The following is a 25862-nucleotide window of genomic DNA, read 5'->3' on the forward strand; positions in this document are numbered from 1 at the left end:
GTTCGCCAACGACCCATTTGCAATCCAGATCTGCCAGACCCTGAATGATGCAGGTATCCGACCAGGTTATTGACAGGCATTGTATCAGGCTGGGGTCCCCAGCTGATCTCCCAATTCTGGAAGAAATTTTTCAGACCCTTTGATATCGAGCCCCTCATCTCATCTGCCTATCACCTGCAGACTAATAGACAAACAGAGAGAGTCAATCAAATCTTGGAGCAGTATCTTCACTGCTTTTTGAATTACCATCAAGACAACTGGCTTCCCTCGCTATTCTATACCTAATTCATACATAGCAAATGTAATCCATGCCTTAACACAATATAGCCCATTTTTCGCAAACACTATGGCTTTCACCCTCTCTTCTGCACAGACTTACTCATGAGTTCGCCAGTACTGGCCATGGTGGATTTAGCCTCCCAACTGCACCAGGAGCTTAATAAAGCACTTGCCCTCTGCCAAAGAAGCCAATGAACACCATGCGGACCAAGACCATCAGGGTGCCCCTAATTTGGTTGTAAGTGACAAGATGAGACTGAGCAAAACCTTAAATCAAGCTGCCCATCTGCCAAACTAGACTACCGATACCTGGACCCCTTCAAAATTATAGAACCAGTAAACCCAATGGCTTTTAGATTACAGCTGCCAGAGTCCTTAAGATGCACCCCATCTTACACAACTCACCTTTTAAAGCTATACATCGAGAAGCTTATATCCAAATTTCTCTAAGTCACTACCACCCATAACAGTCTGGAGACAGGGGGAGTACTTGGTCCACCAAATCCTAATTTCTTGGCAAATTAGATGAAGGCTCAAGTTCTGGTTGACTGGGAAGGTTACGGTCCAGATGACCAGTCTTCGGTACTAATAAAGAACATCCATGCCTGGACCTACTGTGAGAGTTCCATTGGAAATATCCTGAGAAACTGGGCCCCTAGGAGACATCTTGGGGGGAGGATACTGTCAGGAATCTGGACCACCAACAGAGCCAGTCTGAAAGCAAGGCCTGCCGCACAGCCAGTCTCTGGGCAACCTAACAAGTGCAGCTGGCCTGTAGTAGGTTACCTAATTGGCTACAGCCACTGATTGGTTGGAAGAGTCAGCAGACCAGCCCTTAAGCTCAGCAGCAGCAGTTCAGTGGCTGCTCAAAACATTTGCCCATGGCTACGATAGCTGTTGTGCCTGCTTGTCCACAGCCTTGCCCTTGCTTTGCCTCATTCAAGGTAACCTGGTCCTGACTTTTGGCTCTGATTCCTGCCTTCTGTTGCCAGACATGACCATGGACTCCAATTCCTGACTACCAACTCCTGCTCTAACCATTAGGCCTGACTCAGCTCTACCCACTGGACACAACTGCCCATGTCCCAGTCATTGACACCTCAAGTACCTGTCATTTAGTAGACTAGTTGCATCACAGGAGGGGCAAATTTTGAATCCTGAGGACTTTCATTCAGCATTTCAGCTAAATCCCAGTGCCAGGGAGATATCTCTCTGTGTGCGTTTAAATAAGTAAAATAGGCAAAGGGTGTAAAATAATACTATATTACACACTATATTATACATTATACTAGGAGTTCACAATCTTTTTCTTTCTGAGCCTCCCTCCCCCTCCCTCCGCAACATGTTATAAAACTCCATAGCCCACCTGTGCTACAATAACTAGTTTTCTGCATATAAAAGCCAGGGCCAGTATTGGGGGTAGCAAGCAGGGCAATTCCCTGGGGCCTCTGGCCACAGGCACCCTAGGGTTGCCAGATGTCCAGTTTTCAACCAGAATGCCCAGTCGAAAAGGGACCCTGGCGGCTCCAGTCTGCACCACTGACCGAGTCACTAGAAGTTTGGTTGGTGCAGGGCCAAGAGGCTCCCTACCTGGCTCCATGCAGCTCCCTGGAAATGGAGATGTCCCTCGGCTCCTAAGCGGAGGGATGGCCACAGGGGCTCCATGTGCTGCCCCCACCCTGCCCCGAGCGCCAGCTCCATAGCTCCAATTGGCTGGAAACCATGGCCAATGGGAGCTGCAGGGGTGGCACCTACGGGCAGAGGCAGCGTGCAGACCAACCTGGCCATGACTCTGCCTCGGAGCCGAGGGACATGTTGCCGCTCGGGGGGAACCGCCAGAGGTGGTCGCCACCCAGAGCCTGCGTCCCAAAACCCCTCTTGCACCCCAACCCACTGCACCAGCCCTGAGCACCCTCCCCCACCCACACTCCCTCCTGGAGCCTGCACCTCCTCCCATGCCCCAACCTCCTGCCCTGAGCCCCCTCCTGCACACAAACTCCCTCACAGAGCCTGTACCCTGAGCTTCCTTCTATGCCTGAACACCAAACCCTGAGCCCCCTCACACACCTAAACTCCCTCTCAGAGCCCACATCCCAAACCCGCTCCTGTGCCCCAACCCCTTGCCCCACCTCAGAATCCCCTTCCACACTCCAAACCCCTCATCCCCAATCTGGAGTCCCCCTCCTGCACCCGAAACCCCTTATTCCCAGCCCCACCCCAGAGCCTGCACCCTCACCCCCCTGAACCCCAACCCTCTGGCCCAGCCCAAATCCCCCTCCCACATCCAGAACCCCTCATTTCTGGCCCCACAATGGAGCCTAGCCCAGAGCCCATGCCCTCTCCCACACTCCAACACCTGCCTCAGCCCGGAGCCCCACCCTCACATGCCAAATCTCTCGGGCCCCAGCCTGACGCCTCCTCCTGCACCCCAAATCCCTCATCCCCCCCAGAATCCGTACCCCCTCCCACACTCCAACCCCTGCCTCAGGCTGGAACCCCCTCCCACACTCCGAACCCCTCAGCCCCACACCCAGCCCAGAACCCCCTCCTATACCCAAGAGCCCACACACCCCCAGCTGATGCTCTCACCCCCTATCGCACTCCAACCTGCTGCCCCAGCCCAGTGAAAATGAGTGAGTGAGTGAGGGTGGGGGAGAGCGAGTGACAGAGGAATGGAGTGAGCAGGGGCAGAACCTTAGAGAAGGGGTTGGGCAGGGGCAGGGCCTCAGGGAAATGGTGAGGAAAGGGTGTTCGTTTTTGCGCAATTAGAAAGTTGGCAACCCTAAGGCCCCCCTACAAAGCTACATTGCTCAGGCTTCAGCTTCAGCCACAGGTGGTTAGACTCAGGGCCCCAGGCTTCAACCCCATAACATGGGGCTTCGGCTTTCTGCCCTGGGCCCCAGGGAGTCTAATGCTGGCTCTGCTTGGAGGACCCCCTGAAACCTGCTCGCGGCCACCCAGGGAGCCCCAGCCCTCTGGTTGACAGCCACTGCACTATACTATTTTAACTAAAAGCTATATTATCTACACTAAAATTTATTAACTAGTTACACACAGAGAGAGACAGACACACATGGAATCAAGTTGCAAAGCACACAAATGAAGGGACACTACCAAAGGTTCCATCTCACTGTCCTGGGTGGTAAGGAGGAATCCAGGGTGCCCTTTATGCCCTAAGGTGCGGAGGCGTGGGGGGAGGAGAGCATCCAGGGTGCAAATATAGCCCCAAAGGACGCTGCTGGACAAAAGAATCTGATCTTTGACATAAGGCTCACATGCACGAGAAATGAAATCTATGTGGACAGTCAGTTAAAAGAGAAGAGCAAGTACTTTGAATAAAAGGAGCAAAAACGGAAGATTAGAAAGTCTTTTTTTATGTGCAACCAAGCATCTCAGTTCATGCCTGTGGGTCTGTATCACATTGTTCTTCTCTTAGCACTGACGATAGATTCTTTTATTACACTTATGGAAAGGGTAGAAAATATTACTAGCTACACATTAGAAAAAATGTATTTCTACTATACCACCTTAACAACATGAGTTGAATGAAGGTGGTGTCACATCTCCACCAAATGGTCCAGGAAATTGCATAGAGCTGCTGCAGCTCTATTAGAAATATTCATCTGGTCCATGATCCTGCTAATTTGGGTCACTCGAGTTTCCGAGTCTCGGACTAAAGAAAAACTGGTGACTTTAGTCATCCATTCTAAGAACTGGGAAAAGATTGGGTTTTTCAGGTGTTGGGGACTTCCATGTCCAAGTCCAGCAGCGTTGCCCAGGGGTGAGTGTACGGCCAGTGGTAGGGGAACCTGGGCCCTTCCTGCTCCATTGGGTTCCAACTCAGGGTCCTGTGGCTGGCTGGTTCAGTCCCCTCCAAAGTCACAAGTGTTGGCTTATAGCTTATAACCTCACAGGGGATGTTTCTCATTGACAGTGATCTGGAGGCTCTTCTTCAATCGCAGCTGTTTCTGGTCTAAATGGGGGCCATTGGCTGCTCTGCAATAGGTCTGGGTCCAGGCGGTGTGATGCTCCTGTGGCCTCTCCCCCAGAGATACCAGCATAGGACTGTTCCCTCTCTGTCCACCTTGACTGAGCTGGGCCATTCCCTTTTGAGCTCTGCCTCCGCTGTGAGCATGCCCAGCAGGTGCGACTGGGCAGGGCCTTTTGGGCCCAAAGCTGCTTGTTAACCTTTGGTTCCCCAGTGTGAGGCTTATATACCACATCACACCAGGGAAGAGTCAATTTGTCATCTAAGCTTGTGGATGTATATTTGCCTTCCAAAGAATCAGCAGTCTCTTCAGAGTACAAAATACAACCTCCCCCATACTGATCCCCCTGATCAACAGTACCCTACTGTTCCAAACACATGTCCCAGGTGTCATGCTGATTCCAACTCTGTCCTCATGATCCAGATAAGATGTGTCAGAGTGCTGCCTCAATATGGAAAGCCAGCGGTGCTGAAGCATACAACATGAGTTGTGCCATAATTACCACCACAGGTAGCATCCACAGATAACGGTCTTTGAACTGAAGCCAAATTCATCAAACATGATGGGATCAAGGACCTACATCCCAGCCAAGGTGCAGACTTTGGCCCCACAACACCAAGAATTCAGACTAGACCAAGCATCAGGAAAGAGCTTTGAGTTATTCAGTATGGTACAAACCGTCAAACAATCCAAGTGATCTTTTTGAACTTGGTCATGAAAGCAGGAAATGTTCTTGGACATTACCTCCTGGAGTTCACAGGTCCAGGCACCTATGCTGGTACTATGCAGTTTCACATGGTTCCACATGGAATAGTTGTCAAGCACCAAGGCCAGAGTCACTGGATGTCAGGCGACAACTGTTCTCATATTTGAGCAGACTAGACAGAGCATTATCTGAATTGGCGACACTTAACTGGATGAGGAAAAGATGGTGTCCAGCACCAATGAAATAGTGTATGTCGGTACCGAGGGACTGCGCAATGCTCTGAAATTTTGTCATACCTGTGCCAAAGCAGGTATTGAGAATACAACTTTAGCATTCCATTTGAGAACGCAACTTGGTCTATATTTCAAGGCCCTAGATAAACACTATGCCAGATTACTGCAATTTCTGGAGGAGAACAACAGGGGTTTCAGAGCTCTTTTCAGAGCCTAATGGCACAGAATGACATCCAAGAATAGGTAGCACACAAACTATTGTGGCCCATCCCAAAAGAGATAGTACATTAGTCATGAATGTCATGTTGCGCAAAAGGCATTCATATAGTTACAATCAAGCATTTCTAGAAATCATTTGACCATCTTCCTCTAGTCCTACAATGAGCAAGAATAGAAAAAGAAACAACCAATCTAGCATCAGAGAAAGCTGACTACACACAAAGCTGAGCCAGGCCAACAGCTCTGGAAAAAACTAAATTGTAATAACCATTAAAATATATATAGTGGGAACTGGTACGGGGTTAACTCCAGTGTTGTATCTTTAGAGGCATTAGAGAGCAGCATGTGTCCATGACACAATGGCTGAAGTTAAGTAATACTGCAAGTAAAAATGCAGGCACAACATCCAGAGGCGTCAAAGGCAAAGATAGCATCTCAGCAAAATGTAATCATTGATGAAGAAACCAAATATCTTAAAATTTGAGCTTTATTAGGACAATAATAACAAAAGTACTATATGAATATATAGGAAAAAGGAGGCTGAAACAGCAAAGCAAACCAGTGTCGTCAAGAGCCAGCTAAATGGAGAAAAGCACAATAGTCCTGAGGAAGCTCTTACTTTAACTGCACAGAAAGGGAACTAAGTAAGGAACACATGGGGAAAGCTTAAGTACTTGACTAAGGCATGCACGAAGCACAGCAATATGGAATCTCAAAGTCCCAAAATTTAACAGGTAAGGCTCTAAGCTCCTTCTGCACGGTAGTACGGACCCAAAAATAGAAATACACGGAATGTGTCGTCTGTTGAGTACGATTTGACATCTGCATAAGTCACTGTTGTATACTAGTTTTGTCAAATTCATGTCTGAAATTGCTATTAAGCCAATTACTGTTATGAGGTACGTTTAGTAGTTCAATGGCCTTGAATCATTGTTAGCAATGATTCTGCTTTCATATTTTCAATATCCTTATTTATTTAGATTAGACCAAATTCAAATACAGTCCTTACTCCTCCACATTTAATACACTGAAATAAGAAAGCTATGAAGTTACAGTAGCTTTAGAGTTGTAAATAATGCAGTCCTTACTGATAAGATTTTTTTAACAGGTTCATTGTCCACACTAAATACTTACACATGTTCTAAAGCTGAATGCGTGCAGTGGGAGAGAAAGAAGATCGCCTAGCAGCTAGAGCACTGGAATAGCACTCAGAAGGCTGGGTTCTATTCCTGGTTTTGTCACTGGGCTGCTGGGTAACCATGAGCAAGTCACACTTCCCTTCTCTGTGCCTCACTTTCCCTGTCTGTAAAATGGTACTAAGCTCTTTGAGATCTAGGGATGAAAAATGCTATATAAGAGCTAGGTATTATTTTTATTATTCTGTAGAATTCTTAATCAGAAATCATAGAATTGTTGTCACTCCCTAAAAATCTGTAATTATCTTCATGTCTTCAAGAAAATACAACAGAATATTAACAGGTTTTTGCAGATTAGGTTTACTAAACTAATACGGTTATACTTGCACCTGTAATTATTGTAGTACAGATGCAATATTGCAGTTAAAAGGGTGACGCCAGTAAAAACAGCATAGATGAGAAGTGATGAAGGTAATTCATAGATTCAAAGATTTCAGGCCAGTGGGACAATTGTGGTTATCTAGTCTGATGTCCTGCATAACAAAGCACATAGGTCGTCCCAGAACTAATTCCTGCTTCATGTCTAATAGCTGTGACTGAATTAGAGCATATCCTTCAGAAAAAATATCCAATCTTGATTTAAACATCTCCAGTGATGGAGAATCCTCAACAATCCTTGGTAAATTTTTCCAGTGACTAATTACGTTGCCTGTTAAAAATGTGCACCTTTATATTTAGTCTGAATTCAGCTAGCTTTAGTTTCCAGATACTGATTTTTGTTATACTTTTGTCTGCTAGAGTGAAGATCCCTTTATTATCAACTTTCTGTTGCTCATATAAGTACTTATACACTGTGATCAAGTGACCCCTTAAATCTTTGCTATTCTAAACTCCACAGACTGAGCTCAGAAGCTCTCGCTGTAGGGAATCATTTCTTCTATGAACCTTCTCCAGTTTTTGAACATCTCTCCTGAAATATAGAAAGATGTCCTGATGCAGGATGCTATATATAAACGGCTGTAATTAATTGCACCACAAAATTGGAGGTGCAATTTTCAAGCATAAAATGAATTTATGGTTAAATCTTGTATACTGGATAAACTTGCCCATGCCATAATCCAGTCAATTTCAGAGCAATCTAGTGGTCCCAATACAGGTCTAATCATCAGGGATGTCTCAATTCTAATTTCACATCTGAAACCTCTCTTTGTGGCTTTCAGTGAGTCACTTAAGCTTTCTGATTCAGTTTCCCATTCTCTAAAATAGAGGAAAAAATACTTAACTATCTACCTCACACAGATATAGGAATTAATTAGTTAATGATCATAGAATCATAGAATATCAGGGTTGGAAGGGACCTCAGGAGGTCATCTAGTCCAACCCCCTGCTCAAAGCAGGACCAATCCCCAATTAAATCATCCCAGCCAGGGCTTTGTCAAGCTTGACCTTAAAAACCTCTAAGGAAGGAGATTCTACCACCTCCCTAGGCAACGCATTCCAGTGTTTCACCACCCTCCTAGAGAAAAAGTTTTTCCTAATATCCAACCTAAACCTCCCGCACTGCAACTTGAGACCATTACTCCTTGTCCTGTCCTCTTCTACCACTGAGAATAGTCTAGAACCATCCTCTCTGGAACCACCTCTCAGGTAGTTGAAAGCAGCTATCAAATCCCCCCTCATTCTTCTCTTCTGCAGACTAAACAATCCCAGTTCCCTCAGCCTCTCCTCATAAATCATGTGTTCCAGTCCCCTAATCATTTTTGTTGCCCTTCGCTGGACTCTTTCCAATTTATCCACATCCTTCTTGTAGTGTGGGGCCCAAAACTGGACACAGTACTCCAGATGAGCCCTCACCAATGTCGAATAGAGGGGGACGATCACGTCCCTCGATCTGCTCGCTATGCCCCTACTTATACATCCCAAAATGCCATTGGCCTTCTTGGCAACAAGGGCACACTGCTGACTCATATCCAGCTTCTCGTCCACTGTCACCCCTAGGTCCTTTTCCGCAGAACTGCTGCCGAGCCATTCGGTCCCTAGTCTGTAGCTGTGCATTGGGTTCTTCCGTCCTAAGTGCAGGACCCTGCACTTATCCTTATTGAACCTCATCAGATTTCTTTTGGCCCAATCCTCCAATTTGTCTAGGTCCCTCTGTATCCTATCCCTGCCCTCCAGCGTATCTACCACTCCTCCCAGTTTAGTATCATCCGCAAATTTGCTGAGAGTGCAATCCACACCATCCTCCAGATCATTTATGAAGATATTGAACAAAACCGGCCCCAGGACCGACCCCTGGGGCACTCCACTTGACACCGGCTGCCAACTAGACATGGAGCCATTGATCACTACCCGTTGAGCCCGACAATCTAGCCAACTTTCTACCCACCTTATAGTGCATTCATCCAGCCCATACTTCTTTAACTTGCTGACAAGAATACTGTGGGAGACCTTGTCAAAAGCTTTGCTAAAGTCAAGAAACAATACATCCACTGCTTTCCCTTCATCCTCAGAACCAGTAATCTCATCATAAAAGGCGATTAGATTAGTCAGGCATGACCTTCCCTTGGTGAATCCATGCTGACTGTTCCTGATCACTTTCCTCTCATGTAAGTGCTTCAGGATTGATTCTTTGAGGACCTGCTCCATGATTTTTCCAGGGACTGAGGTGAGGCTGACTGGCCTGTAGTTCCCAGAATCCTCCTTCTTCCCTTTTTTAAAGATTGGCATTACATTAGCCTTTTTCCAGTCATCCAGGACTTCCCCCGTTCGCCATGAGTTTTCAAAGATAATGGCCAATGGCTCTGCAATCACAGCCGCCAATTCCTTTAGCACTCTCGGATGCAACTCGTCCGGCCCCATGGATTTGTGCACGTCCAGCTTTTCTAAATAGTCCCTAACCACCTCTTTCTCCACAGAGGGCTGGCCAACTATTCCCCATGTTGTGATGCTCCATGATGTGATGATTGTGAAGTCCTCTGAAAATGGAAAACACTTCTTTACTGTTACAAAGTCTTAAATCTAGAGAAGATATATTTCATCACAGCATTAAGAGTGGCTAAACATTAGTGAATTAAGAGATTCAATCGCTTTGACAACTCTATATTTCACCAGAAGGTGTAATCACACGTACATTTTTACATTAAACGAATATGTTATACTTTGGCTTCTTACATGGTTGTGTGGCCATTAACTGAGCAAAACTGCTAACATGTTTGTCGAGTATAATCAAGTAAGTTCCCAAAGACATGAATGAGCAGTAAAAATTATCTTTAAAATGTAGAACATACTTTACCAATTATAACACACTGGAATATTAACCACTAATGTATATTTTAACATTAAATTAATTTAAAAAAACACACACAAGAAGGGTCTTGTCCTCACTGGAGTCCCCTGCCATCTAAAATTGCTCCTGTTTTGCACATGGGATTAAAAAGGTATTAAAGCTATAAGAAGAAAACTTTTTTTTTTCTATCTGAAATATTTTTTGAATTTCTCATGCTACTTTGAAGATTGACTCGCTGCATGTTTGTAGAAGAGGTCTGTTGCAGTATTTTAAATGGAGGCTGGCATATCTGATGTTATTCCTCCTCTGAGTACTGTGATCTCATTGACCAAAATGTGGCAACTAACCAATGAGGCAACAGGAAAACTTGTATGAGGTGTATTCATCCTAGGACTTCCTGATCTAAAAGAATGTCTTTATATAACTTGAACATAAACAGTCTACAAGAAATGTTATGTTAAATATAAATATTACTCAGGGGCAGACTATTTGATTGGATCCCTAATCTTTTGTGCCAAATCAGAGTACCTGAAAGTTAGAATCCTCTTTTAAAATAGATCTGAAGTAGTAACTAAAAATTCAAACTAGTGAAACATCAGTTAAAGAGAGGATGGATTAACAGCTGTTTAGTAGAATGGTTTCAAAGAATCACAAAATGACATGTGCTCATGCAATTTTAAGTTTATAGTGCATATTTTGAGAAATTCTCTTAGGGGAAAAAACTATACTTTTAATCATAGGAAACACACGGTAGCTCATACAAAGGAATTTCAATCATCAGATACAAAATACAGAAAATTAACAAAGGCAATAGTTTACAAAACTTCTCCTACAACCCATATAAAAAAATTCTATTTTTGCAGAAGAACTTTTTTTAGAAATGAAAATGCATAAAAATTAGCTGTAACAAGTCAGTGCACTTGTATCAATTAAGCAGATCTCAGTGTGTTTATCATAGAATAATTTTAAATTAAAATGACCAGATGCCTTATGACAGGTTTCAGAGTAGCAGCCATGTTAGTCTGTATCCGCCAAAAAAAAAAAAAAAAAAAAAAGAGGACTTGTGGCACCTTAGAGACTAACAAATTTATTTGAGCATAAGCTTTCATGAGCTATAGCTCACTTCATCGGATGCATTCAATGGAAAATGCCATATACATTGGCCAAACTGGACAGTCTCTACGTAAAAGAATAAATTGACACAAATCAAACGTCAAGAATTACAACATTCAAAAATACAGTCGGAGAACACTTCAATCTCTTTGGTCACTCGATTACAGACCTAAAAGTGGCAATTCTTCAACAAAAAAACTTCAAAAAACAGACTCCAACGAGAGACGGCGTATTAATTGGAATTAATTTGCGAACTGGACACCATTAAATTAGGCTTGAATAAATACTGAGAGTGTATGTGTCATTTTACACAAAGTAAAACTATTTCCCCATGTTTATTCCCCCCCCTCCCATGCTACTGTTCCTCGGACGTTCTTGTCAACTGCTGGAAATGGCCCACCTTGATTATCGCTACAAAATCACTATTTCCCCTCGCTATCCTGCTAGTAATAGCTCACCTTACCTGATCACTCTTGTTACAGCGTGTATGGTAACACCCACTGTTTCATGTTTTCTGTGTATATAAATCTCCCCACTGTATTTTCCATTGAATGCACCCGATGAAGTGAGCTGTAGCTCATGAAAGCTTATGCTCAAATAAATTTGTTAGTCTCTAAGGTGCCAAAAGTACTCCTTTTCTTTTTGCGGATGCCTTATGAAATACAACTTTTATCACACTTGGGTCAGTGGCTCAAATCTGGCTCATGTTGGAAATTTTCAATAGTTTTCAATAGCCTACCCAAAGTGAGCAGGTCGTCTCAATCAGGTTCCTAGTTGACAAGTGACACCACAGAAACTGTACTCTTTCTGACAATCTCCAGAGAGATGGCAAGGAATAAGTGGGGAAAAAGAACGAACCCCTCTCCCCCAAAGGTCATTGCTCCAAACCTAGCTTGAGGCACGTTGGTGGGGCAAGTCTGGAGAAACCTGCACTGCCACTGGCCATACTGTAACTACTCTGTGGACTGGAACCTCCAGTTACCAGTTCTTGCAATCTGCCCATTTACATGAGAGTCACATAATGGAGTAAACCTCAGTATTGATGCAAAACTTCCAAGTGTATTCACACAAACTCTGGAATGCAGCGTTATAGCGTCTATTTTGCTTTAACATTCTATACGATTTTCCTTTATACTATGTTTGTATGTTATTGTGACTTTTACCTTACACAGAATATTTGACAGGAATTTAACTGCAGGTTGTAAATGTAATACAAAAAGATAGGTTCTTAATTCAGTCAAAAGGCAAACAAACCTTGTGTGTCTTATCGAAGACCGAGACACACACTCTTGTATAAGGTACCAGTTTCATATAGATATGATCCTTATCTCAAGGCAACCACTGAAGATATTTATGTTTCTAGGAAAAGATCCGATTGTGTAAAAGAATGCAAGGATGTTCTTCATTCAGGATATTCAAAGCTAAGTGATAATCAGGATGTTATCTGAGCTATAAATTAAGTCATTAAAGTGGGGCTCTTTTCACCCCTCCCCTTTGCAAAAAAAGAAGTCGACAGTTTAAACCCACACAAAAGGATTGTAGAACTATAAAAGAAATTAGTTTTAATAAGAATAAGAACTCTAAAGTCTTCATTCTACAATTTTAAGGAAGAACAGTTATGATTGGAAAATGTTTTACAACTAATATTAATTACTTTTAACTCATTTTCACTTGAAGGTGAAAACCTGGTTGTTCCTCAAATGCTTAAGATGGAATAACCTTCTTTGGAAATGTATACTTGCAAATGTCTTGTATCTAAATGCAAGCCCTCATATTATTGCCTGACACCGTTGTTATATAAGTAGTAACATGTTTTATGTACAAACATTAGATCATGTGATGCTATAACAGATTACTAATGTAAAAAGCCATCTGTCTATAGAAATATTTATATTAATTGGGAGTTAGTTATCTGGCAATGCTTAAGCAACTCCTTAACCAAACTCAAAAGCAAAAGTTACTTTTCCAAGGAAAGGTAAGAACAAAGGACAACAACTTATTCGAGAACTATTAAAGTTTACAAACTCTCTAAGAATTATTTATGTTTAAAAAAAAGTCTATTTTGAGTGATGAAAGACTTTTACAGTGAAAATAAGCAAAAAGAACGAGGACTACTTGTGGCACCTTATAGACTATCACATTTATTTGAGCACAAACTTTCATGGGCTAAAGCCCACTTCATCAGATGCAAGCAGTGGAAAATACAGTAGGAGGATAGATAGATAGATATACACACACACAAAACATGAAAAAATGGGTATTGCCATACCAACTCTAACGAGACTCATTGATTAAGGTAGGCTATTATCATTATTATTACTACCAGTGCATCATCAAGGATCTACAACCGATCCTGAAGGACAATCCCTCACTCTCACAGAGCTTGGGAGACAGGCCAGTCCTCACTTAGAGACAGCTCCCCTACCTGAAGCAAAAATTCACCAGCAACCACACTCCACACAACAAAAATACTAACCCAGGAACCCATCCTTGCAACAAAGCCTGTTGCCAACTCTGTCCACATATCTATTCAAGGGACATCATCATAGGATCTAATCACATCAGCCACACCATCAGGGGCTCGTTCACCTGCACATCTACCAATGTGATATATGCCATCATGTGCCAGCAATGCCCCTCTGCCATGAACATTGGCCAAACCAGACAGTCTGTACTTATGGCCTCTTTGTATGTCTCTGTGGAGAGCTTTCAACAGAGATTACATCTCTGAGAGTGGGTCTGTTCTCAGGAGCATGCTCTTCTGTAGGTAAACTAAAACCAAAGTACATTGTTCCCAAAATTAGTAATGAGTTCTGTCTCAGTGTATTATTATTGATTATTCTTATAGATTGGCATAATAATTTCATTCAACCCCACATGACTAAAACAGTGGGAGTCACATCCCTGAACTGGGATTAAGAGAGAGAATTCTTAAGATTTGGACTATCATTTTTTGTTTCTCTAAATTATAAAGGTTTAGAATAAAATTACTTGCTTCTCAACAACTTACAACACCATATGTATAAAGATATTTCTAGGTTTTTAGAAAAAACTGATAAAACAAATTCTATCATGTGGCAACAAAGTAACATCCACATGGTTCATCAGCAGGGTTGGAACCTTTAGCTCCACCACACAGACCTCCTCTGCCACTTGAGCTAACAGAACAATCGATGGTGAGTATTAGATTGTCATCCTTTATGTGGAGCAGCATTAGAGGGGGTGAGACATGCACTTTGCCAGTGGGTTTCACATATATTTGCCGACATCAGAGGAATGTTGTGATTCAGTAATCTTGGGTTCTACTCCAGGATTCTGGAGGGAAGTGTAAAGACTTCTGCCCATTCCCCACAAGCTTGACCTCCTTCTGCATTGTCCCAGTCCTGTTTCTTCCCCACTCCTCGTTCCTTGTCACAGTTTCTTTGCCCAGCAAGTCCTAGCGTCACCCAACTGGGCTCACTGTCCAAGTCCCAATTTCTCCTCCATTCCTATTCTATCCCCCTCACCATATCCAATCTCAATCTCTTTGCCCAGCCAGTCTCAGTTCTTGCATCCTGGCTCCTCATCCAATCTGTCTTGCTCCTCCCCCAACCAACAGAAATTCCCAGCCTCCTCAACCATACTCAGTTTCTCCCCCTACTGAGACATCACCTCAGGCTCACTCATCCATGATTTATTGTTCCAAGCCCTTTGCTCAGCCAGTCCCAGTTTTCCCCCCTGTATCCCAGCTCCTTGTCAGATCTGTCTCCCCACCTCCATTTTTCCCCCACACTGGTTCCTAACCCTAGTGTCCTTGTCCAACCAGTTTCAGTTTCCCCTCTTTTTGCTAATTCCTCATCCAATCCAAGGGTTCCCCACCCTCAGTCAAATGGCTGCCAGCCCCTCCATCTCATTTCCCTCATTACAGCTCCCAGTCCCAGACTCCCCACCCCCAAGTACCAGTCTTCTTGCCCAACCTGTCCCAGTTTCTTCCCCACCTTCACCAGATTCCTTGTTCCAATTTACTCCTTTCCCTCCCCTCTTATACACCTTTTGTCATCTGTGCATTTGAATAAGACCACACGCTCCTTCCCGCTACCTCGGTGCCAGCACAGTGGTCGTTGACAACGCAGAAGAGACATGCTCTTAGTTCCAGTGCCTGGATCCACCCTGGCCTAGAGTGCCCGTTGGCTGGGAGTAGTCATTAAAAGGGAAACCCCAGCTTCACCTAGCTGCAGAGATCATACTCAATTGCCTTGTGGAGATGGCACATATGCAGTCTGGTCAGCACTAGGAGCTGAGAGCTTGACCTTGGTCAATGGGGGCAGAATCTTCAGAGATTTTAGCTGCTATAAATGAAGCATGTGAGAACTACAATTTTTAAAAAGTTTATACCTTGGCCAAATTTGGGCAGATTTTTCATGAGTCAGCAAAAGGCATATGCATCCCTGATACAAAGGCCACATCCATGTCAAGTTTCAAGTCTCTGCCCCATAGGTGCACTAGAGCAATTAAAAAAAAGTTTCCAGAAATTTTTTTTTTTAAACTATCAGCAAAACAAGGTATTTTTCTTTAGCCTCATGGTCAGAAATGGTTGAACCATTTCAGCTGAAATGTTTAAAAAAATAAATCAGCCTGGGGCACACAGGGAAAATTTCGTCCAAATGGCCAAAATTTGGCAAAGTTATAAGCAACTGAAACAGAGTCTTATAATGAGAAGAGCTGTGTAACCTTAATAATTGGCAGTGCTACCAGCCCCTCCTATAATAAGGAATTACTAGGTGAGGTCCTAATTATCTAAATATAAATATGAAACTAAAAACAATATTAAATTAACTGTACTGATGGGGCAATTTACCTTAAATTCTTCTACAATAATAGTTAGAGCTTCATGTCCAGCTTTCCTCATGTCTTCTAACTCAAGCTTGTGTTTCTCCTGTAAAAAAAAATGTAATGAACATTATATAATAACTACACAGGGTTGATAGAATCATATACATTGAGATGCAATATCCAGTGAACTAAGTACACCTCTTTCCTAGTACAAGATTGTTCCTCATATTTCCTGGTATTTTGTACAAACTAGATTTAAAAGTCTCAAGCAATGAAGTTTCCATCACTTCTCTTTAGATACTATCTTCCTGCCCACCTCAATTCAGTCCAAAAAAGTAATTCCTAATATTCAGCTTAAATTTTCCATTTCTAAGTTTCTTCCTATTACTCCTTGTGCCATACTAAATACTTCTTCATTCTTTATATTTATACCCTTTAAATATCTGAATACCTATTGTCTTTTTTGTTATTACTTATTATATATATTACCTTAATGCCTTTGCAGTTTCTTGACTAAGATATTTTAAATTTTGATTCTCTTTTGCCTTAAAAGGAGTTGGGGTGGTCAGTATCTTTCTGTATCAGAACTTTATGACTTTCCTCAATTCAATCCCTCAAACCCCATGACAATTTTTATTACCTATATTTTAAACTCACTCTACTTTATCCGTATCTTTCTACTTATATGTTGCCCAGAACCTAATACAATTTCCCAGATGGCTTTCTGCTAGTATCATATAGAAGAATTTGACACTGGCAGACCAACCAATCTATGTATGACCCATAACTCAACAGGAAGCATTACAATTTGTAATCAAGACGATCCACTTATGTACAGGTATCAAAGAAATATTAATTAGGCTAGCAATCCCCAACTCATTCACTCTGTAAGATGCTAAGTGTATTTGTCTGTGTTTACCAAGATCTTGTTAGAAGTTTAACAATGTAACCAGACTAGATCATAGATGCTAATCCCCTTTCATATCTTAATTGCCTTAATTATGTATGCAGTTGTGTCCAGTTAACCTCAAGATCAAAGATGTGAGATACTGCAAGAAACCAGTAATATTATCTACACTGTCTTCAGTTTAACTATCTATGCTATAATGAAGTACTGGCTAATTACCTTATGTGAATAAATGTAACTAGTTTACTCATGTATGCATAGGAAATAGAAGACTAGCTTCAAAGCAAAGGTCCACATTTCCTATTCTTTCTCAGGGGAAGGCCTTGCTATGGCAATTGATGTGAGGAGTCTTGTCAGCCTGCTAGAAGACTGATAAAGGAAAGCTTCAGGCCTGATTCTTTCATCTCTAGTCTGCTTAAACTTTGAACAGGGAAAGTATAAGTCATCTGGAAGATCTCCATCTTACATTCATTTGGAGTAACCTGGAAAATGCTTGGAAAGACTTTAACAGACTTTACATTTAAGTTGCCTTTGAATTCTGACTTCTTGGGATGATTCCAGAGAATCTATTTATTCTAGTACTGCTGTGATCCTGAACTATGAACGCTGAAAGTCACTTGTATGTATACTGGTCTTTTAACCATTTGAAACTCTCTTTTTTTCCTTTTATTATTAAACCTTTAGTTTTAGTTAGTGAGTTTTAGTTTGGCATCAGCGTGATTATTGGGTAAGATCTGAGACTCAGTCACCTGGGGATAAGTGTCTAGTCCTTTGGGATTGGTGAACCTCACATATGGTGAATCAGATTTTCAGTAACCCCTCACTATATGGGATGCCTAAAGGGGACTGCGTTTGACTTCTTGGTAACCAGTGTGGTATTACAGAGGAGCTGTTTTGTTACTGGCTTGGTGAATCTAAATATAGAATAAACCACCAATTTTGTGGATTGTCTGCCCTATTTCTTGCAGTCTGCCCTGAGTAAGGCATTCTCAATGTGGCACATCTAGGCACCCAGTCACAAAGGGCTATTATATGGCTCAAAAATACATTCTTTTTTTAAAGTGTCATAATGTTCAGTGAATTCATGTTTAGTTTACTGTCCACTATCACCCCTAAAACACTTACTATTCCTTCTTCCCAATTTTCTTCCTTTAAATAATTATACATTTCACAGTATTATAACATCACATTACTGCATTAGCTTGTATTTTTCTACATTGAATCTTATTTTGTTATTTTCTGTACATGGTTCTTAATTCTCTAGGTTACTTTGCATTATTTCTCACTAATGGCAGGTGTTCACAATTACTTTCAAATTACAATTCATAACTTCAGAATTTCACTGTCATGCTATTTACTACTACTCCTATATCATTAAACAGACCTATCTGTAATCCATATTGAATCCCTACTACACACCTCTCCCCAACTCACTACTTTGTTATTTTTCTTATTTTGCCAGTTTTCAGCACACACTGTTCTTCTCCAAGCCAATCTGAATTAATTTGCAATTAAAATTTAGAGACCATACCAAATACTTTACTTACATAGAAATATTACATCTTCTGCATTCCCTTCATACATTAATAATTCTAACAAAAAGAAATGTTGGTGAATTGGGGGAAGCACTAGAAGATAAATGGAACAATATAGTGTTCACTGTATCTAAAGCATCTGTCAGCTCTCTGTAACCTGAGTTTGCAATTTGGGCATCTTGTTAGATCTTCTGTTGCTTTTCGAGATAGTAACCAGGATCAACACTTTTTTTTATCTGTTCCTGATAAGGAGGTTGAAACCCTTTCTCCCCCACCCCTAAACGTGGGTCTTGCTACAATGGTCTACTCTTGAGATTAAGCTACTACAATGTGCCGTTTCACAGATCCAGTTGGGCTCTCATTAGGGTTTTAAACCTCTGGAGTGGGGGGTAATCTGTGTTCAGGAAGGCAAAGCTCCCCAAATTTGAACATGCAGTTCCTCTCAGCTGATCAAAATGGCTGAGAAGGGACAACAAATAGAGGAGATTCTTCCCTTTTTATAACCTTGTAGTCCCCTCTGTTAGCTGACTCTATTCATCCTCAACATGTGACCACAGTCCCTGACCAGATGATCCATTGCCTACTTACCTCCCCCTGGAGGCAAGACTTGAAAAACTGGTGTGCTCTGGGTAGCAGCCATCTCTTTCTCTAAAGGTGCTAAATTTGAATATGTGGCCATTAAAGTTTAACAACCTTCTATTGTCAGCCCTGTACTACTGTCCTTTGGAACTGCTATCCATCACAGAAGTAAAAGACTGCAAAAAGGCAAAGACCTGCCTTACACACAAAATGGAGTTTGCTGTCTGACACACAGTGTTCATCATCTCACAGAATATAAATTGTACAGATTCTTCAAATCATCACAGCTGTATCTGGAAACACATTTTAAATCCATTGGAAAACGTGATCCCCAATGCAGAACAACACTTCAAGCAGGATATCTTGCAGTGAGTATATGACAACCTGTGTTACATGACCTGCACTGCTACCTATTGCTTTCTGGGCAGAATTTGAAGAGTTGGCTTCAATTTATAAAGTTTTAAATATTTTGAGACATATTTACTTGAGACGCCAAATCTTCTTATGTGCAATACGCCACAGTTGCTATTAGCAAAAGCATTTAATTGGGAGCCCCGATACATTAAGAGAAAGGGTCTATTGGCCAATCACTCTCCCCAGTGCCACCTTGACTCTGGAATCTCCCTTTTTAGAATGTTTTGGTCGGGTTGTGATCTTTGGAAAGATGATGAGTGGGGATGTTTTGCTCATTTGAATTAGTTAGAAGCTTTTTTTGGATGTGAAAACTATGTTGATTTTGTATTTCCTAGTTCGATTGTAATTGTAGATATTGTTTAAGCACCTAGGGTTAAGTTTTCAAAGATATTTAAGTACCTAAAGATGCAGATAGTTGTCTAGTGTGATTTTCAAATGAACCTAGCCACTTAATTCCCATTGAAGTCATATAGACAACTAAATATCTTTGAAATCCTGGGCCCTAGACCCTAGAATAGGATGTATTTTATGTGCTTTTAAATTTATGAAACATTTTATTGCCTAATAAATGTTTAGTTCATCAGTTAGATAGTACATCACGAATGCCTGACTAACACACATCATCCTCTTCCACTGCAGAACAATGTCCTACGAAACTAAATATTTTGCAAATTAAAGAACTGGACTAAGTATGGAAATTGAAATATAATTTAATACAGATAGTTTATGTACCCAAGTGATAACAGATTATAGTAAGTGAAAGCAGTATTTAATTAAATTTAAACATTTTAACTGTTTGCTACATCTCTAGATTTTTCAATAAACGAGTTTGCATCATAGCTTTTCACATTAGCATACCTCCTGACCTATCTGCAGCAAAAGTATTTGGATACTTGAAGGTAATCACCTGTAAAAATTTTAGGAGCAGTATTGAATATCAGACTCAAAGCAGAAGATTTAATTGCGGGCGGGGGAGAGAGGGAGGGATTTTAATATACAAATACACTACTATGTTCAGATAACATCACATTGGGACTGTAACATCTGGTTATATAAGTCAGGTCACATCATATGACACATATCAATGACACCACATGCTAACTCAGACATTGTAAAAAAACCCACACTTGATATGCTGAGAACTAGCAACTTTTTTTTAAGTACAAAAGAATAGAATCTACTGTATGGGAAAAATACAGTCCAGAGCTTAATATCCAAAACTTCACAAGTCATTAGCAAATTAAGTTAGCTATAAAAGAAGTGAACATGGGAAAGTGCAGAAAGCAGGCATTTCCATGTCACTGTATCTTTGATCACAGATATGGAAAAGGGGATTGCGGGTAAAGATCACTTTCAGTAACAATTCTAGCAGAATAGTATTGGAGAATAAATGTTATGAATTGAAAAATAGTTAAAGGGTCAAGACAGGAAAATATTTTTTCAAAGATCATTTCAAATACATCTCAAATGTAAGTGAGCAATACCAAGATTGATGGGACCAAAAATGTTAGTTTCACTGTGAGAACAACATTTGATCTTTGTTTATAAGATCAGGTCCCACCTTTGGCTCGAATGGAGGCATCTGAAAAAATGCAAAACAGAAGGATGACCACTGAGATACCCCATAAACTTCTCTTCATAGTGAATCTTTCAAGTTTTAATATAAAATAACTTGTTCGTAGCATGTATTGCTTAGATGTGGGTAAGTATAAACTAGTAACTCATGCCCATGGGATTATTACATTCAGACTAGATTATAAATAGTTATATGAAAATGCCAGATTAAGCACATGAGTACTTTAAAAAATTATGAATAATTTTTTTTGCAAAAATCAAGGAGAGATGGATCACTCGACATGCCTTTCTTAATGAAAAAAACTGTGGATAAACCAGCAGTTTCTCTCTTTGGATTTAGTATATCTAATAATCTTAATTTGCTAGTAGTGAAGAAGAAAGGACAGTATGTAGGGGACAAGAATAGGTAGAAACCACAAAGTTGAGTGCCTCCTAGACAAAAGCTGTATCCACGCATCCCTGTAGGCCAAGCTTGTACTGCTTGGTTTGTGGGTGCCACCTCGCATATTTTTTCAACCAACACTTTAGATTTAGCTCACACCATGGGCTGCAAATATTTAAGAATGTGCTTTAATTCCTTCTGATGGTGGTAGGCCTTTTATTTTTTAGGCTTCTTAAATACAATTTAATATCCTCATGGATACAGTGTTCTTTAGTGTCTTCTGACCTCACCACTTCAGAAAAAAAACAGAAGAACAGGACATGAAACTTCCTGAATTTTTGAGTTTTGGAAATGTAGATTTTGACTGATCATCTAACAAACAAGTTATGCCAAAGTAGTTTGTTTTTTTGTATTGTGGACAGAAGGGTGGGATGGAAACATCCTGTGATAATGGAATACAGGGTTTTTCTTTCATATGAATTTGTCCAAAGCCCTCAGTATGACTTTGCCCCTAGGGAAGATAGCACTTATGTTGAACCACAGTGTGTATCAGAAATACTAATTTGATTTTAAGGAAATATAAGGAAATTGGAAAGTGGGTCTGAAAATGACTCAAGAATAATTCTGAGGTTTCATCTCAGGCATATGAGGATTTTAGGTCGTTTTATATTTTCTGCCCCCTGAAGGATCTTTGTGTGTGTTCAGCCCAACTTTGGGGAGCAATTTCTGTAAGTTTGGGCAAACCTCTGACAAGACTCTTGCTGTTCCATTCCTTTATTTTGTTGGATCATATTAAAGAAGTTCTGTATTAAAATCACAAATGAGTTTGATTCCCCAGAGTTTAAATTCCAGGGTATTACTAATTAAGAGGTCTCTTGGTTTTTGGTACTGTTTCTCTCCCTCTATGTGTGAAACTTGCAAGCTGCTAATTGTGTTAGTACATTCTAAGACAGAGTCTGTTCTCAAAGCAATTCACAGAGAGAGAGACTCAAAGCAATACTCTAACAACAGAAACAGCACCCAGAGACTCCCCGCCCTTTTGTTGTATTAACAATTGTGATTAAAATAGAGATAGAGGATGTATGTGGATGGATGCTTGGTGTGGATAATAACTGAATGATCAGGGAGGTGCCAGCCTAAGAATCCAGTGTCCATCGGCTGAAGAAGGCGTCAATTGGAAATAACTAGAGGACCCCCCCAGAGGGCAGACTGGAATCCACCCAACAGCCTCAAGGATGGGAGAACCAAAGAACAAGATAACATCTTGGAGCCGTCAGGAATGTGCTATCTGCTGATTGATTCAGCAACAGCATGATGAAGCAATTCCCATAGACTGGCATAGGAAGAAATTCCTATAAAAATAGACTCTAAAAAGTGAGAACTTTGGGGGTCTGATTCTGCAAACCAACTTCCAGGAGCATCAGATGAGTATCTGACAAGGCCCTGCTCCCTCCTCATGTCCAGGCCACCTGGCCAGTGGTTTGGCATGAGCAACTCTAAGGCTGGTAACTATGATAACAACCTTGCAGAACCTATGTGTGTGGGTGTGTGTGTGTGTGTTTGTATGAATGAATGTGTGAATAAATATGAGATTGAATGGAATGTTATAGCTATAACTAACTGCTTACTATGATTCTTTCTGTATTCACAATAAATGTGGTATTTTGCCTTTTTCCCTTTAATAAGATACTGCTGGTTTTTATTTTATTGGTATAACAATTTGACCACTACTTCAGTGGAGAATGATCAAAGAAAGACAGATTTGGAATTTCACTAACAAACAAACCTGTCTTCTGGATGTTCTCATGTGTCTCTTTTTGCTCTCTCACAGCGGGAGCCCCTTACCAAGATGTTCATAAATAAGTAAATGCAGTCTTTAAAGGCATAGGCTTGTTATGATGTTCCAACTAGAATTTTTCTAAATGTGCTGGGTGCCACTGAGAACCTGAAGGGGAGGCATTTTGTACTGAAAGTTAAAACATACAGAAGCAAACTGTAGAAAGTTATTGTACAATGGCGCTCTCTCAGCATTTCTCAGCCCTTTCAGTATAGTGACCCCTTGTTCAAAGTAAAAAAAAAAACAAAACAAAAAAAAACACTCCTGATATTTACTATAAAAGTAATTTAAAAAAGTAACAATTACAAGACTACACAGATTTTGTGTTTATTTCATGAAGTTGACACAGAATCATGACTTTGATGGCCAAGTGTGTGTGGGCAGCGAGGGCACAAGATTTTTTTTTTTTTTTTTGGCTTTAGATTGCAATAAAATTTTCAATACCTTATGACCTCCTTGCTTGCCTTTCATGACTGCCTGGGAGGGACTGGGCGGGTTCTGACACATTGGTTGAGAAACAATATTGTATCTTTTCAGAATGTGCAGCAGGCTCCTGAGACATATATTGAAGTTATACCTGTTCAAGCAAGTATAGAAGTGTGCGTGTCTCAGTGCTGAATTTCTGCTCTCTCATGTGCTTATTCAGGGCCTTAGGTTGAGCACTGTTCTGACCCCCTCATACACTCTTGAGAATTGTAAAGAACATCCAACAGATACATATTAATCTCTCTTGTTTTGGCATGGGTATCGCTCTTTTGAATACATAAGAATACACTTAAATGTACAGAGCAGTCTAATGGTGTTCTTTTCCATTTAGTTGAGTGTTCTTTTCTTATTAACTTGAGAACCTACAGACTGGAGGCTAGCTAGAAAAGAGAGATGCCCAGCAAGTAGATATTGACCCTCAGTGACTAAGTGTGCAGCTGCCCTGTCAACAGAATGCCAACTGGCTGCAGCGGAGGCCTTAAAGGAAGATCCTTTTCAATGTAACATTAAAAAAATAGCTTTTCCCTTCAAAACAAAACAAGTACCACCATACATCGAACCAACATACGGGCTGGGGTCAGTTCCATGCAGGGAAAAATTCCAGTCCACATTTCTAGATATTCTCTGCCCTCAAGGAGACCTGCACAATCTCTACCACTCCCAAGTAGTCAAACAGTTTCTTGACTGAGCCTTCTCTTCTTAGGGAAGTCCATAAAAACCTGTGAACCCAGTTTCCCACTAAGCGTCTAGATATGTATGTTCCCCAGTTACTACAGCTGCCTCAGAAGTTTGCCTCCTATCCCTTCTATTCTGTTCCCTCCTCAATATTGAAGTTGGAGGGCCCTTCCTCTGGGCAGGTGTTGTAGATGGGGATTTAAAGTAGTCTCACCTCTAAGACAAAATGCTAACCCCTTCATGATCTGGCACAGTGTTATGTTTGTGTACCTCATCACAGGAGGATTGCATATAGGGAGGATCTGGGATCTCTGGAGTTCTGTAGGGAGAATGTAGAATTTAATGGATAAAAAGCTTTTATCTGAACTGTGACATTTTCTTCCTTCCTTACAATGAGTCTGATTCTGTGGACTTTTCCTTGGAGTACTGGAACCTACTGGAGCTGAAGAGATTTTTTTCCCCGTGGCATACAGCCAGAAAGCGTTCTTTGTAACTGCAGCTGGCAGAACTGTGTGTAGGCAAGGGAGAAAGGATACCCACTGAGTTGGACTTTTCCTCTTCATGTAGTTCAAGCTGACTCCTTTTACTGTACCCAAGAGCAGAAAAGGCAACTACAGTGCACTCAGTAGTTATGGGTAGGATGCCCTGAACATACAGTAAGTATGGGAAAACTACTGCTCCTCGGTTTTGCAGCCAATGGGCTGCTGTTGTCTTTGTTTAGGTTTGCACTCCACATGGAAGACAGACAGAAGCAAGAAAAGCTGGAAGGACCAGGAGAAGAACATTTTAGTGAAAGGAGGATACTGATGAACATATCTGAAGAAAAAAAGGCATCTCAATGAACAAGTGGGAACTTCCTAAACTGCCTCGCAAACACGTCCGACTAGAAACCTGTGAGAGTGTCTGTCATCCAATGGCCACCCTTCTGAATTGCAGATTCAGTTACTTCCTGTCACAACCAATGAAGGGACCAGACATACCAATTCAAAAGGGAAATGAGGTTTTACTTCAAAATAGCCTTTATATAACAATGATCAGCCCACCAAAATGAATGCATGAATAATATTACAATCCCAGCTCTTAGGCTGTGCAAACACCACAAACAAATCCTGAGCACTCAGTACACCCTGCACTACATAAATGAAGGAATAATTAATAATACTGCCATTAAGGTGGTGAAAGAGGCCTGGTCTCCCAACTATTTTGTTCTTGTGATCAGCCCGGGGATTCAAATTAAAGGAAGACGGAAAAATCTTTCATGAGAATATCAGTAATCATCATTCGGAAAGCAATTCAGAAAGGTAATAATGTTAGAATGGGCAAAGATTAGAAATCTGCAGCAGCAATTAGTATGAGGATGCATCTATTAGGGAGAAATAATATAATGGATGGAGAAAATACTGATTAAGACAAAGTCCTTAAAATATTGCCTGGCATTATTAAAATATAATGGAGTAGTAATAATCCATAATGACACATCTTAGGCCGCCTCAGGGCAAATGACATTCCTTGTTGTTTACATAAAGCTAGTCATGAAACATATTAAAAACATATCAGTAATATATTAAACCAAATCCATGTCATAATAAGCTCAATACATGCTTCTGTAATGGCTGGGAAAAGATCAGTGTTACCATACAGAATGGCAGCTCCATGTTGGTGCTGACCCTGCATACCATTTGTAAGGCAGTTCTCCTCC

At 41.2% G+C, this 25862-nt stretch overlaps 1 protein-coding gene across 13 annotated transcripts in view; it reads right to left on the reverse strand.

Annotated features, from left to right (window-relative positions):
- Positions 1–25862, reverse strand: part of CCDC91 (coiled-coil domain containing 91) — a 334198-nt gene that overhangs the window by 163154 nt on the left and 145182 nt on the right. For 12 of the 13 annotated variants that reach the window (XM_073315272.1, XM_073315319.1, XM_073315329.1 and 9 more), the window contains one exon: positions 15799–15876. The exons of the other annotated variant lie outside the window; for it this stretch is intronic. In XM_073315272.1, coding sequence (XP_073171373.1) covers positions 15799–15876 — 78 coding nt within the window. The remainder of the gene's footprint in view (positions 1–15798; positions 15877–25862) is intronic. 13 annotated transcript variants of the gene reach the window in all.

Source organism: Lepidochelys kempii, chromosome 1 (genome assembly GCF_965140265.1).
Source record: "Lepidochelys kempii isolate rLepKem1 chromosome 1, rLepKem1.hap2, whole genome shotgun sequence".
Lineage (NCBI taxonomy): Eukaryota > Metazoa > Chordata > Testudines > Cheloniidae > Lepidochelys > Lepidochelys kempii.